The 15,362-nt window shown below is 38.6% G+C and overlaps 2 protein-coding genes across 2 annotated transcripts; one reads left to right on the forward strand and one right to left on the reverse strand.

Annotated features, from left to right (window-relative positions):
• The first annotated feature begins 2,550 nt into the window (after positions 1 to 2,550).
• On the forward strand, positions 2,551 to 3,515 carry LOC142547136 (uncharacterized). The gene is made up of 2 exons (XM_075655250.1): positions 2,551 to 2,840; positions 3,180 to 3,515. The coding sequence occupies exons 1-2, from the start codon at positions 2,714 to 2,716 to the stop codon at positions 3,389 to 3,391; spliced, it is 339 nt and encodes a 112-aa protein (XP_075511365.1). The 5' UTR covers positions 2,551 to 2,713; the 3' UTR covers positions 3,392 to 3,515.
• Positions 3,516 to 3,555: 40 nt separating this feature from the next.
• Positions 3,556 to 9,977, reverse strand: LOC142547135 (uncharacterized). The gene is made up of 8 exons (XM_075655249.1): positions 9,406 to 9,977; positions 8,418 to 8,777; positions 8,080 to 8,339; positions 7,479 to 7,620; positions 6,941 to 7,312; positions 6,690 to 6,821; positions 6,087 to 6,215; positions 3,556 to 5,978 (listed from the first exon to the last, which is right to left on the reverse strand). Exons 1-8 carry the CDS (start codon positions 9,583 to 9,585, stop codon positions 3,921 to 3,923), a joined length of 3,633 nt encoding a protein of 1,210 aa, XP_075511364.1. The 5' UTR covers positions 9,586 to 9,977; the 3' UTR covers positions 3,556 to 3,920.
• Positions 9,978 to 15,362: the final 5,385 nt, after the last annotated feature.

The raw sequence follows: 15,362 nt of genomic DNA on the forward strand, positions 1-15,362 counted from the left end.
TTGCAGGAGTCAAATCTGAACAGAGAAAAAAACCAAATATAAATGCTCAACCAAATATCCAAATAAAATAATCAATAAATTCAAATAATGTAAACCCCATAAATAGAATATCGGGCACACCATTAATGTTTCATCTTTGGATAAAAGATTGACTTGTAGGTTATATCCTGGTGCAACAGTCAAACACTGATAGTAACTATCATGTCAAATAAACCTTCCTTTGGGTCGATTTATTACTCACATGAAAAACCGAACAACTATGACATGTTTATCACCACAAGTAAATATATAATTATATTAAATATTAACCTTCCTTTGGACCAATTAATATTCATACAGATCACATATACCAAAATCCTTTTGTATTTCAAAATAAAATTAATTTCCATAAAAGATGTCACTTTGGTGACATTTAATTCGATTGATCTATTTTAAAATTTATATAACCTTATCATTATTTGAATAATTGAATATTTAACCTTGAACCGAATAAATCTGAACCGAAAAAAAGTTGAAATTATGTATGGTCGACCCGAATCCGTATGAGTTGACCTGAATCCGTACTTTTTTTTATTCAAATTTTTCCCCGAAATTTTTTTATTGAACAAAACTAGAAAGAAAATTGAAATCTTATACCAAATCCTTAAAATTTTGAACCAAATCGTTTTACTAAAACTGAAACTTTAAAAGATTTGATTTTCAATCAAAATATTTTCCAGATCTGAAACCATATCAAAATATTTTCCAGATATGAAACCATATCAAAATTTTTTTTAAACAAAGTTTTATTTTCTAGATCTGGATCCAAATAATATCCAAAACTTTAAACAAATCTCAACGATTCAAGCATTATTGGCTCTGATACCACTCGTTGGAGAAAACCCATAAACCGCAGAATCCATCATGCTAAATCATTAATAATTTGACTGAAAACTTAAGCGGAAGCGTACCTGAAGCCATAATTCTGAATTTTTTAGAACGTGTCTTGATCTTCCAGATCTACGCGCTCTTTTCTTGAGAGAATCCTTTAGCTTTCTCTTCTAAATTATTTTTTAGATGTGGAAGAGAATAAAGAACGTGATAGAGCGTGATCTGGGGAACGTGCCTCATATATATATATGTAATGTTTATCATTATCTTCTGATATTTCTGTTTTAGTCCATCATAAAAACAGAAATTACACTTGTGTCTCTATACATTAAAAGCCCACAACCTATTAGATACATTAAAGCCCAATAACTCGAAACTTTAGTTGATCACTTTATTTTGGACTAAACTTAATAGACAATCCACAACGCATAATTATCCACATATAAGACCATATAAGTAAAATTGATTCAACATCTCTGGTTCTCGTTCCCTCCTACGTAATTTCAAAAAAGAAATTTACATAGTTTTGAAAGATTTGATCTTTTATGTGCTCTATGTTTTGAATCTCTTCATTTCTTCCACTTAAGCCATCTTCCCATGTTGTGACTTCTTATCACCAAATACAGCCTTTTTGTAGTTTGGATCATATCAGTACTCCCACCTTCATCACCGGCCTTCCCATGAAATTTGATCTCCTCTCGTTCCCCTCAATTCTGCACGCTCACATACGACGGTTCATTTGTGGGACAATTTTTTCAAACGAGGGGGACAGTTTCCCTAGTGCAATTTGAAGATTTTGTAGAGAAGGATTGGTCATTTCTTGACACGGACTTTCCAAATTTTGATGAGTTGACAAATAAAAATATTAATACTAATGTCAATGGAAGGAATTGAACACAAAACATAGTTGACAAAAAGATGAACTTACACCACATAGTCACAATTACATTTTTTTTATCTTATTTGCATATCATTATACTAAAATATTCTTTAAAACATAATAAATTAATAGAAATACACTAACTTATTCTTTTTTCCTCGAAAAATTTACATCACAAAGTCATATACACGTTGAGTAACTTTACAAATTATTATCCTAAAATATTATGTTAAATTGAATATAATGAATTTATATTGATTAAAAAAAAATTTATTTGGAACCCAACGAATGAAGTATTAAAGGAGTGAAGTTATTGCAATGTTATTTATATAGTGATATCAGTGTATGACGAATATTTGTTATCTGGATGCTAGATGTATTATTTTGGGATGTTCAATAATATAACGAGTTTATGTTTTTTAAACTGTTATTTTTGTCGTTTTGGTTATTTATGAATGAATTTATATTTTTATGTCTGATTTAAAATTAGTTCATATATAAATTTAATTTTTAACAAGCTCGAATGATCAAGCTCAAACTCGAGCTCAATTCTATGCTTTACGAGCTCAAAAACGAGCCGAGCTCAAGCCAAACTTGTTAAACATGATAAACGAGCTTTTAATGAATCAAGCTCGAGCCCGACTTGATTAACATGATAAACAAGCTTTTAACGAGCCGAGCTCGAGCTTAGTAATTTCAATACAAATCAAGCTCGATCCTAATAATAGAAGTTCGAATCGAGCTCGAGCTCAAACAATCTTAAACGAGCCAAGCTTAAGCTTGATATTGTTGTTTTGGTTTGGATCGTTTACATTCCTAGCTGGAGGCATTTCAGAAACCTCGAGTGTTTTGGTTTCCATTGGTTCTGAAGCATTTGTGGATAGAGTTGTTGATACATCACCTGTCGAATAGTTACTTATCGTACATGACTCTCTTTAACTTTGGCTTGCATCAAGGAGAAACATGACAAGGTCAAATGCTGGCAAGGTGAACTGGTCAATGTACCTGAGAAGTGGACACCACTTCCTCCCTGGTCTACCCTTTGAACTCGATGAGGTTCTTGGAGCTCTTGCCAAGCTTTGTTCGCCAGGTAACATTGAATTTATATAGCGATCTTCTTCGATCATTCTGGTACTTCTCATCTTTAAATTTCCGTCCTCTTGTTTTACACCTTTTCTAGTTTTGGTTGAATGTTTCAATATGCTGGTTGAGTTGATTGTTCAAATCTCGAACTATAGCAATGGATGGAAGACTAAACAATGCCATGTTTTAGCATGATTCTTTGAGTTGTAATTCTCGGGGCTTATTTATATCCTTGTCACTGTTTTACTCCTAATCGTAGTATGTTGTAAAACCAAGTCTTGTTTGCTTTTTGAGATATTGGGTTGGCGAATTTTTTCTTTGCTGTTTATGGTTGGATGACTTGAAGGTGCACGAGTTGTGATGAGCCATCCGCAAGGAAGGCGAGCGGTTGAAGAGCAACGGCTAAAGTATCCGGATGTCGTGGTTTCCAATTTGCCAGAGGAAACGATGTTGCGAAGTGTTGCATCTGAGCGTTCATTTGAAGTGGTTGAATTTGTGGATGAACCCGCTGGATTCTACCTAGCCGTTCTGAGAGTGAACACATTGCAGGGAATGTAAACGTGTGTACCATTGTTATTTCATTTGATCAAGAACAAGTTTGTTCCTTGGCATTTGAACAGTGAATTTGCATTAGTTTTTACTAACGATTTATGTCAGAAAATATTACGCCAAACCACGTCAAATCAAGCATAAAGCCACTGTCCGCACAAAGAACCACCAGCCAAAAAACGATAAAATTGTTTCAAGTAATGATCAAATATTATGTTTCAACAAAAATTTTGCAGATGGCCAAACAAAAGAAATTGAAGTAAAATCACCACCAAACATAAATGGGTCTCTAAAACTCTCCCTCGGCCTACTTTCCACAGAGAAGAAAAAAGAAAAAATGGCAATCGCAAGAAGATGATTATCGAGCACCAAATCAAAAGTAGAGTATTCAAATCTTCCATCATTCAGCACTCAGGTATGAAGGTAATGCTTTACATCGAAGTGCTCAGTTTCCACCATTCGATATGAAATCAGAAATATACCAACCGGAAGCCACTCGAATTGCTCACTTCAGAGTAAAATCATAAGTACCAACACTTCAGGAAAGTGAAAATTTTATGCCATTACTGGCAGCAAACAAGTTGTATTCTTCGATGGCATCTTTCTTATTGATGAAATGATCACCATCAGGACACTTTGCAGAAGAATCCCATGTAATTCCTTCTCTTAATGAAGCAGGATCAACATTAAACCCTGTTGAAAGAGCTACAGGGCCACCAAAATGGAAAAGAGAGAAACCCTGATTATCCCCCGCATCCAACTTGTTAGATTTCTCATTCTGTGTTGGATCCACCACCATTGGTGGTTTTGCAGGAATCTGGTCAGTTTCAGCCATATTCTCCACGTTCGGTTGCAATTCTTTCTGCCCACTTAGATTGGCAGTATGTGCCTTTGCGCTAACACCCTTGACATGTGTAACTGGCTGGAAAAATGGTATGTGTGCAGGGTTCAGCAATGGGGGTGGCAGATGCTGTAAGGTTCCATACTGAATTAGCCCTGCATTGCCATTCAAACCATAACCAAAAGTGTTGGGGAATAAATAATGGTTGGTGTGAGGTAAGGACATCAATCCATTTGTAGAACCAGCTGGCCAATTTAGTGAACTCGGATGGTAACAGTTGACAGGTGGGGCATGAAAGAATGCATAATGTGGAAGCACGCTCGGAGGATGAGCAACTCCTAAACTGACATTTAATCTCATGTTGTCATTATACGAGGTTGCTTCTGAAGGAAAATTTTCCAAAGAAATGGTCCTCGAGGAATCAGATCCCTGGATCTTAGTGTCCTGCCCTCTCTCTGTGCTGTGGTCTATCACAACACTGTGGCAAGCAGTGAACTCATTTTTCAAGCAGCATGGAGTTTCTCTTCCATCGGCGTTTCGTGATGCCTCCTTTGCATCTGATATGGATATTGTTTCTGGATTTTGAGAGTTTGACAAGGATGTGTTACTGTCTCCCTCACTGAGGAATGAGTAGTTATCAGAGTTGGAAGAACTGATAACTGATGACTCTGGTGTTCCATGTGGAGATCCGGTCATAGAGTGTGGCTTGGGATCCTCTGCTACTACCTCCTTTGAATATTGTAAAGGTTTGTCTATTACATGGAACACATTTTCTGTTTCTATGCAATTATCAGCTGTGGATACCGTTGACCCTCTTACATCATTATCCAGATGATTGTTTCGAGCTGGAAGAAATATCGCTTCATAAGAACCAGAGGCACCTGATGATTCAGGGGCTTCAACTTTCAGTGTGGATCTCAAGGTAACATCAGGGTCTGAGTTTCCTTGCAGGCATTTCTTTCGCGAATCCAATGGTTCCCAAACTTTCTTAATATTAGGAGGGTGCAGGTGGCGAGCAATGAACTTGCTTTTATGTCGCCCAATATTCTCAGGTACGGACTCCTGTTGAGGATACTTGTTGCTGCGGTGATATGGTTTCAATAAATCTGATGGAGACACCGACTTAATTCCATATTTAGGTTCTTGGGTTACTTTTATCACGTGAGACTCTGGCCTAATGAAACCATTAATGCTTCTTGCAGAATCAAAACCATCTGCATGATTTCTAGATGCAAAACTGCTCATGATCGCTCCAGTTTCTGATACTGAAGAACCTTTTTTCCTATCAGACCATTTCAAACTTGCTTCTGGCTGGGAATCTTTACGGAACCTCAGCTTCCTGCGAGTGTATTTAACACGATCAGTTAGGAGACATGAGTTCCAGTCTCTCCTCTTTCCAAACTCCTCCCCAGTCAAACTATCTCCAGAGTGATTGACCATATTTGAATAAATGTAGTCCGTAAAAAGCAGGTTATCTCGAATATCAGGGGACAAAGGACTGACAGGTGTTTCACAGACTGTGTCACTGCTGCAAACAACATTGGCTTCCTCATCAACACATAGCGCTGATTCCTCTGAAATATCAGGAGCCTGTGAATCTATACTTGATTCAGTACCACATTTATTTTCCCACTTTTCTTTATTTCTTAACCTTTCCTTTCTTCGGAGTTTCTTTTCCTTTTCTTTAATTTTCCTGCGTTCCTTGCGCTCTTCTTCTTCCCGCTTTTCCATTTCTTCTTCTTCAAGAAGTTTCATCTGTGCAATCAAAAATTGAAAGGGATCAGTTATGAATCCAAATTAAGAAGTTCGATTCTAATAGGCCAATAGATAGATACAACTGTGACAATACGATAGATTAAACACCTGCTTCTCTAAAGTTATGATTTCCTTGCACGCCACGTGCACACGCTCCTCTAGCAGCTTTAAAGCAAGACACACAAAAATGCCATGTGCATTTTGTCGGGCTGTACCTTCTCTAAAAGCTTTTTCAACCTACAGATAGTGCATTGCCAAGTTAGCAAACTCTCAATAACGAACAACTTAACTGGATGATAAAAACAATAAATCAGCAAACTAAGGACTCCACAACAACTAAAGTTCATTAATTGGAGAAATTGTGCTAGTTCGTCAAATATACTTATTCAATTTTTAAATAGAATCACTGATTCCTCTGCTTATGGACTTTCTTGTACATAATTTTTTTTAACCGACCATAAAAAATGGAGATTTCGAGGGATGCACATCTACAAAAAAACTTGCCTCAGTCTCAAGAGAATGATGTGTATAATAATAACACATCAAATCATCATACAAAACTAAACATTGATTATCCAGAAACGAAAAACTATTTTTAAAAAACATAAATTTGGTGAAAACAATAAATAACAGTAGAATTTAGAATAAGTGGGCCACCGCTAGCGAACTTAAAATCTACCGCTAGCTAGGAAGGGAAGAAGGAAGACATGCCTGTTCCTTGAAAATGACAGTTGCAGCATCTAAGAGAAATTCTCGAGCTAGCTCAGGACTCTTCGCGTGTTTTTGGGGACGGGAACAATCACTATCAAGCTCATTTCCATCCTTGTCCTCTGAATCATCATCCTGGAAGTCACAAAAATAAAATACAGATATAAAGAAAACAAACAGACAACAGGAAAGGAACCAAAAATGCAACAGACATTTGGAGCATATATTTCTAAAAGAACATATCTGACACTGACCTCTTCTTCCTCAGCCTCCTCTGCATGTTCAAAGAACCTTCTGATGCTTTCCCCTCTTTTAATTGTGACAAATCCATCGCCAACCACAAGCCTGCAATGAACGCATTGTTGCCCATGCAAAGCATGAGCTTTTACACATAATTCGTTGTAGCGTCCATCCTTCTTCCAAGCACGCAGGGTTATGTAGCAGGCATTCAAACCACTCAAATCTAGACCGGTCACTTGAACTTTTCCACTCAAGCCAACATTTTCAAACTCCAAAATATCAGATTTCCCTTCTCCAGTTCCAATAGCCCATTCAAAGTGATGAAATGCCCCAAAAGAATCTAAAAATGTTTGATGCCAATCAGCTTGAATTGTATCAAACGATACCTGATGATTGAGACAGCATATGCATCATGATTCTAGAAATATAGTCGCAACCATAACTTGAGTTGAAAATTACACTTGATTTGAATAATCAATGCAGTTCTCATGACACAAGAACTGTAAATACAAAGAGGGAATATACAACAGCAACACTGTCCAAATTGTACACCTCATATTGGAAGGCTGTGTCTGCGGCACAAAACCAACTTGTGCAACGAGGTTCCATTCGCATGCGCTTGAGTTCCTTCAGCTCCTTGAACTCTCGTATAACATTTCTCCTGCAATCTCTGCAAAACCTTTTGCGGTAAAACCTGCAAACAGGAACTTCATAAACCTCATAAAAAGTGATCACCAAAAATGCATTCTATCTTTGTGATCATGAAAATCAGAATATACGGACTCTATCATCTACTATATACCAACGTTTTAATAGTAAACAGGCCACCAGTTGACAAGATAAGTACTTCTCTGTCAAACAAAAGCTAACTATTTGCTATGTTTTCCAATGTATAGGGTCTCACCAATGAAACGAATACCCTGCATGAATGCATGCACTATGCCTGTATTCAAATAATTACTTCTAGTTATTTTTTAAAAAAAATCAACCAATTAGGGTAAATGGATTGTAGATCTAATAAAAAAAAGAGAGCCCAAGGTAAGTGAATGGCTTTAAAGTTCATGGAATGTAGATAACTCCTATGTACTCTGCATGGGCTACAGACAGACATCTCGAGATAGCAAAATTATCAAATTGTTACAGAATGGCACACCTATACATAAGTCTTTCAACAAAATCATCTTCTTTCATCCTTAGAAGAGATTGTTGAGTCTCTTTACCAAGGGCAGCCCAGAAATCTGCCAATGTTTCCACAGACAATCTGGCAGTGTGAAGAGCACATGTCTCTCTTATTCCATGCACTCTACCATATCCTGCAACTCCTTGACTTATCCATCCTCTACCACTACCCCCACATGCATCAGGATAGAGCAATTCACGTTCCCTTTCCCTTGCACAAGCGCTGTCAAACACCTGATGCAAATCAAAGCAATTTAATGATATTCCCTGAAGGAAAAATACATACAATAACAGCATGGAAATGAAATTTACATTTTGGAGCCCCTTGAAAGATTTTGAACAAAGATAACAATTCAACAGTGTGAGTGTTCCATCCTTAGCTGTGGTTAATCCACCCCATGGATGGACGGATGGATCTATCGAATCATCGTGGCAGCGATTGGCAATGTGTAATTCGTCATCAGTTTGATTGCCCGTGAATTCTACACAGCACTGGCCACCAGATGCAACCTGCTGTAGAGACTTTCCATACATGACAATCTGAAGAAAACCTTCAAGCAGCATCCCGTTGCATCTGGAGCAATACATTTTCTTACGGGCATGCTCAAATAATGTCTGCTTGTCTATCCTCATAAGTTTCTGACGAGCTTGTAGCGTCAGCTCACACCAAAACTGCAACACAACAAAGAATATTGTCCGTGACTATTTGAGTTACTTGTTACTTAGCTAACGAAGAGCAATAATAATAATAATAATAGTAAAAGGACAAAGGTGTACACAAAATAATTCCAGAATCACGAAACTTGATAGTTTATTTATACGCAGGTCACACCCTCACCCTACAACATTACTGAGATACGAAGTGGTAATCAAGCACATGAATGAATTAACCAATAATAGTGCAGATAAAAAGAAAAACATAATAACAAATATGGGCATTTCCGGAGACCTATGGAGCTTATTAGATTATTTCGCAGGAACCAAAGATATATTTAGTAACAAAAGTGGATACAATCCAGATGTCGACCCACTGAATACTGCCGTTTGTTGCTTTGCTATAATGCACAATCAATCTAAAATGTTTTTTTTTTTAAATTGTGAACTACTAATCCCAAACATAATATGGATTCATACCAACACTACCAATACACTTAGAGCAAACTTCCATCCTGAGAAATCAACTCTACAATTCAAAGCAAAAGATCCAATCGAATCAATTTAAAAAACCACCCATAAACCCACGTTACTTCAGTATTTCTGAAATGCCAGCAAAAGTAAAAATAAAAGCAAACACATATACCTTCTGTAGTTGGTTGTAGCTCACGTCATCGCGATGCTTCAACCAGAATCCATCATTAGAACCCGACGATCCATTGCATGAATGAAATGGAACCACTCCATTCCCCACCAATGGATTCCCATGATCAATATCGATACTATCTTCACTGAAATTATCAATCCTCTGCGATATTCCTGGCATTTTCCCCCAATTTCAGTTCTTCATCAGCTCAGAAGAACTCGCCTCCGCTCACACCCATCCGAATCAAAATTATCCAAAGAATCAATTACACGGATTAAATGATACTTCATCGCTTGATTAATCGTCATCCATAGATCGAAAACAAGCTAAATTGCAGATCAAAAACAACAAATGATCGAAAATAATATCGCAAAATTGGAATATACATCAATAAAAAAATAATAGAACATCTATACGTGTAAGCGCACGTGTGAATCAGATTTAGTGGTTGAAATGATATCAAAATTTGAAGGTGAAGTCTGAGGAGACATCGAGATGGATTGGCAATTGGGGTTGAGGGGGAGAGAGAGGTGTTGCGCAGATGAGATTTGATTCTCGAATGCTTGCGGTGAATATATACAATATACACATACCTCGTGTGTGCAGTGATGTCAATTGGGGCGCATATGACTAAACCCAAGATTCTTTCCATGAAAAAAATTTTGACCTATTATCCGTTCCATTTCGGTTAAATATTTTTCGGACCCACCCCACCTTGAATACGTAACGGGACCGGATAGATCCGTGAGACCCGAATTTTTTTAAAATAAATAAGTAATCTTTCTTCTCACATCACTGAATTATGAAACAAACAAGCCTCTAAATACAACATTGTGAAAAATTAATTCATGTCTTCGACCACATTTAATAATAACAAACAAACTATTTTCACGACATAAAGAATTACATAAAAAAAAAGAGTAACTAGCTCTCCAAAAAAATCTTGACATCCCCAAAAATAAGTCATAACTTAATTTAAACATATCAATATAAAATCAGCGAGTGGTCAATATTTCAAACACATTTTTGGGGATCATTTTCCTCTTCACAAGTTGGTAAACTACTTGAAGAATTAACTACAAAATTAAATAGAGAAAGTACATTGAAAAAATAAAAATGTAATTTCAAATTGTAAAAAAATGTAATTTAAAAAGAGAATGTACAGTAAAAAAATTAAAATGAAAGTACAATAACAAAATAAAACTGCGATTTATTTACATTATACTTTACCCCACAACCATCTTTGCGAGCACATCAATGCCTCCAAAGTCGTTGAATTAAGTCTACTAAGATGAGGACCAACTATTCTTCCACTATTGCTAAAAGCAGATTCAAATGCAACAATTGACATAAGAATAACTAAGACCGTTATGGTTGATGTGAGCTACTAAAAAAATGAAAATTAATAAAACAAAAACCCTAGAGTATTTATATCCACATATATGAGGCGGGTATTATAGGACTCATGACCCGCCCCATATCCGGACGGGTCTGAAAAATTGGACCCGAGACCCGCCGCATGACCCATTTAGTATGCCCAATCCCACCCCATACACACGGGTCTATTGCGGGTCTGGGTAAAACCCGGACCCACTGACATCCCTACGCATGTGTGTATAATTTCTAAATAAATATTTTTATTATGATAATTAGTAATGATTAAACATAATTAATTTATTGATATTACGATAAGATAAAATTTTAAAATAATTATGTGAGATTGTGAGATGAATAAAAATATGTAAATAAATTATAGAGTAGATCTCTTGTGAGACGGTCTCACGAATCTTTATCTTAGAAACGAGTTAATCCTACCGATATTCACAATAAAAAGTAATACTTTTAGCATTAAAAGTAATATTTTTTCATGGATGACCCAAATAAGAGATCCGTCTCATAAAATACGACCCGTGAGACCGTCTCATACAAGTTTTTACCTAAATTATAATGGTAGATTTTTTTTAAGTGCCTAATAGATATCTCCAAACAAGTGATAATTTCATATAAATTGATGTAAATTCTTTACACAAAGAAATTCGTCACTTGAAACATCAGATTGAAAAAAAATTGATATCCACCAAGAAATCGACTCGAGCCGATCATAGGGCCGAGCCTATTGGATATTTGGTACCATGCTCATCTTCTATTTAAGTGACAAGAATGATAAAGAGAGCTCAAAGCTAGGACCGAGCCGCTTCGGCTCATGAATCACTTCACCATCAGGTAAGCTGTAAATAATTGGCTATTTGTGCCTTTTTAGCCCTTTTAGACCGACCCGAGCTCAGCCAAAGAAAATCCTATTATGATTAGGAAATCTACGAAGATCCCCACAAATATGAAATATGTGTATAAATCTATAATGATAAAAGAAAGAATCCCAAAAAAATTGGGATATAAACATATATACATTCGTCCCGATACGGATCGACATAAATGAGACAATGAATCACCTATTTGAAGGAATTTTCTTAATTAGTCATTCTTCTATAAGGTAATCGGCCATTCCTATTTCTATAAATATCTTGTATGTGCTACAGATTTAACACACTCACACATTATTATCATTCAACACTAATTTTATTGCACTTTTATGAAGTATTTGGATCGAAGAATATGGATTTGAGGAAGCATCTGAGGGGATGATTTGAAACGACTCTAAGTTGGGATAAATTTGAAATCCACCGAAATGACTAAAAATAAGTGAGCATCTAGGGACGTTGCTAAGAATCAATATATTGAATGAATGAATTGAACACTCAAACCTTGTATTTATAGGAGAGTACATGGGCCTGTCACGGGCCACCTACCTTGGTTAGGAATGCGACGGGATCCAAAGTCTGGTTTGGACATGATTTTGATGGGCCCATTCATGGGGTATCACCGGTCTCCCCCTCCCAAGTCGAACTGAATCAAATATTCAAAGTTCGATTAATTGCGTAGCCCTTGGTTTACAATAAGTGAGTTGTGTATTCTTCTCCTGCTGCTCATTAGTCTCCAAAAAATTGGAAACAAATTGGATCACATTTCCATTTGACATGCCAGATCTGTGTTGGGCTCCCCTATAAATAGTCATCCACTCCCCACTTAGTCTCATCTCTACACTCAATACATGCTCCTCGCTTCATTCACTAGTTCTCCCTCGCTTATGTAGTCTGCATCCTCCCGTAGCCTTCCCTAGTGTGGCCTCGCCCCCGCCCTCGCCAATCTCCCCTTGCCAACAGCCCCACCCACACTCGCCCATCTCGCCCGCAGTAGCTGAACCAGCCCTCGCGGCATGCCCTTGCACCATAGCCACACAGTCTCCTCGCCACATCCTTGCCCATCGCCCAGCCTTAGCCGCCTCGCCCTTGCCCTCGTCGCTCCTACCCGCAGCCTCCTCTCGCCACACCTGCAACATCGCCCACGCCCACGCCAGCCCTCACCCGTACACACTGCCAGCCGCCTCGCCCAGCTGCCTCACGCGCTCGTCCCATCGGCGTGCCCTCTCCTGCACACCTCGCCCTGTCCGTACGCCCTGCGCTTGCCCTCTCGCCCACAGCCACATGCCCTCGCCCACACATCCTCACCCCGCTGCTTAGCGTGCTCGCCCCCGTCAGCATGACCTGCCCAGCAGCCTCGACCTGTCCGCGCGCCTTGCATGCTCGCCCCTCGCCCAGCTACCCCACACGCTCGCCCCCGTCAACACGCCCTCTCATACACACCTTGCCCTGGTGCACGCCCTCGCCCAGCTGCCCCATGTGCTCGCCCTCGTTAGCACGCCCTCGCCCTCACACCTTGCCCAGCCAACTCGCCCACAGCCGCAAGCCCTCGCTTTCACACCTTGCCCAGTTACCTCGCCCACAGCCACAAGCCCTCGCCCACACACCCTCGCCCGCGCGCTCGCCCCTTGTTCTTGTTCCTCGATTGTTTTCTCAATCTTTTTTCGAGTAAGTTTTATCCTCTGTTTGTTTAGTTACCCTTAACGTCCATGTATTCATTTGATTCTGAGTTCACTTCCTCGAGCGATTCTGAGAGGTCTAGCGAGTCTGACATGACTAGGACTGTTATGAATCTGACCGGACATGACGTGATAAATCTTGCGATTCAAAGCTTCAAAGAATTCGCATGCATAACAATGAAATTGGAAGATATTTCAATGTTATTCAAGTGATAAATTATGAAGATGAAGCCAAATCAATACCCAAGAGCTCCGCACTAGGGCGGCCAAACATTCCCGCCCCAGCCCCAAAGGACCAGAAGATCCCACGCTAGGGCGGCCAAACATTCCAGCCCCAGTGCACTTTGTACTTCCCAAGACGGTGAAATGTCCAGAAGAGTCCGCGCTAGGGTGGCCAATCATTACCACCCAACGCGCCGCCTGCGTGAAGAAATCCTAGTTTCCTAGTTAGAGTCCTAATTAGTTTGTAACTAGATTTTGCAATCTTTTAGGTTGGTAAATAATATATACACGAAAATTGGTCATTGTAAATAATGAATTCTTGAGTTTTAATCATATTTTGTGAGTTTTTCTCTAAAATTTCAAAGCTTGGCTTTGTATACATCTTTGTGCTTTTTTCAAATCAAACTTATCAAAGTTTAACACTTTGTGTTGTTTGTCGATTGTTCTTCACTCGGATTTTCAAAGACGAGTTTTTTGAAGGTTTGTTTGAATTTCGATTGTTATCTTCGTTAATATTTGTTGCTAAATTCTTCGTAATTTAGATGTGAATATTACAAACTTACTTGTTCAAAAAGATCGGGACAACACAAAATTTTTTTTGTTTCATCGAAGGCGTGACTCTGTTTTTGAGTGCGTTGGTTTTTCATGGTCGAAGAATCGCATCAAGGACTTCCTTAGAAGATCCTGAATTTTCTCCCAACTCCCACGAGGAGGAGATTGTAAGCCATATTTGTCTCGGTAAGGAAATCAGTTACATGAACCAACAGATGAATATATCCAACATCGATATATGGTATGGTCACATATCATCCCACATCTCCCCTGCTAGTGAGTCGGACCTTAGGACTTCGTGGCATATCCCTTCTCCCAAAAGATCATCATTCTCACCTCTGAAGACCGACCCCATCTAGCTCCCAAGGGTTGTTATATTTTTTTAAAACATCAGTTAGATGCAGGTCTTCGCTTTCCTCTATGTGATTTCCTCCAGAAGTTGAGCAGTTATTATCAGGTGCACCTACGTCAATTCACCCCAATGCCTTTCGTTCGATATGCAGCTTCATCGTATACTTCGAGCCCTAGACCTTCTTTTTAGATTGCACTACTTTCTCCTACTTTTTGGTTTTGGCCAAATTGAAGGAAGGGCCTTCTACGTAACATCTTGATCCAGCCGTAAGCTTTTCAATGGGGCTCATAGTCATGTGAAGGACTGGAAAAAATATTTCTTGTTCATCCAGCCTCCCAAAGAGTGGACTTGTAACATGAAGTGATACCCTATTTTCACCAAGCCTACTCTTCCCAAGGGCTTCAAGAAGGATAAAACATATCTACGCTTAGTGAGTGTACTAGGGGACCGATGCTTTAGTATTCCCAAACTTTTATCTGAAGATCTCCTGTGCTATGCCGAGTTAAGTCCTACAAAGATTAGATTGAAGGGGGACGTTGGTAGATATTGTTATCTTTTTATATTCTTGTTTCATTTTTACTTATTACGCTCTTTGATAACATTTTCATCTGGTTCATTGTTTTTATCCACATGTAATAAAGTAATGAATGCCATATCTCTATGTGAACTTGAGAAAAAGGTTAAGGTTGGGGGTTCATCATCAGCACCCATAGAGCAAGTTACTCCAGCAGTCACGACAAACATGAAGGGAGATTGCTCCACTGCTGCAAAGAAACATGCTGGCTCACCTACCACCACGAAGAAAATGACAGGCTCATCCTCCTCCACCTAGAGGTAAGTTTCCTCCCCACCTCCTCAGGCCGAGTCCCCCCTCACTCTGGCAAGAAGAAGACT

This window comes from Primulina tabacum, chromosome 5 (assembly GCF_025594145.1).
Source record: "Primulina tabacum isolate GXHZ01 chromosome 5, ASM2559414v2, whole genome shotgun sequence".
NCBI classification, from domain to species: Eukaryota; Viridiplantae; Streptophyta; class Magnoliopsida; order Lamiales; family Gesneriaceae; genus Primulina; species Primulina tabacum.

Coding starts and splice junctions, on each gene's coding strand:
- LOC142547136 (XM_075655250.1), top strand. CDS start 2,714: ATGACAAGGTCAAATGCTGGCAAGGTGAACTGGTCAATGTACCTGAGA. Junction 2,841..3,179: donor TGCCAAGCTTTGTTCGCCAG/GTAACATTGAAT, acceptor GATGACTTGAAG/GTGCACGAGTTGTGATGAGC.
- LOC142547135 (XM_075655249.1), bottom strand. CDS start 9,585: ATGCCAGGAATATCGCAGAGGATTGATAATTTCAGTGAAGATAGTATC. Junction 8,340..8,417: donor CTTTCAAGGGGCTCCAAAAT/GTAAATTTCATT, acceptor GATTTGCATCAG/GTGTTTGACAGCGCTTGTGC. Junction 7,313..7,478: donor ACACAGCCTTCCAATATGAG/GTGTACAATTTG, acceptor CTCAATCATCAG/GTATCGTTTGATACAATTCA.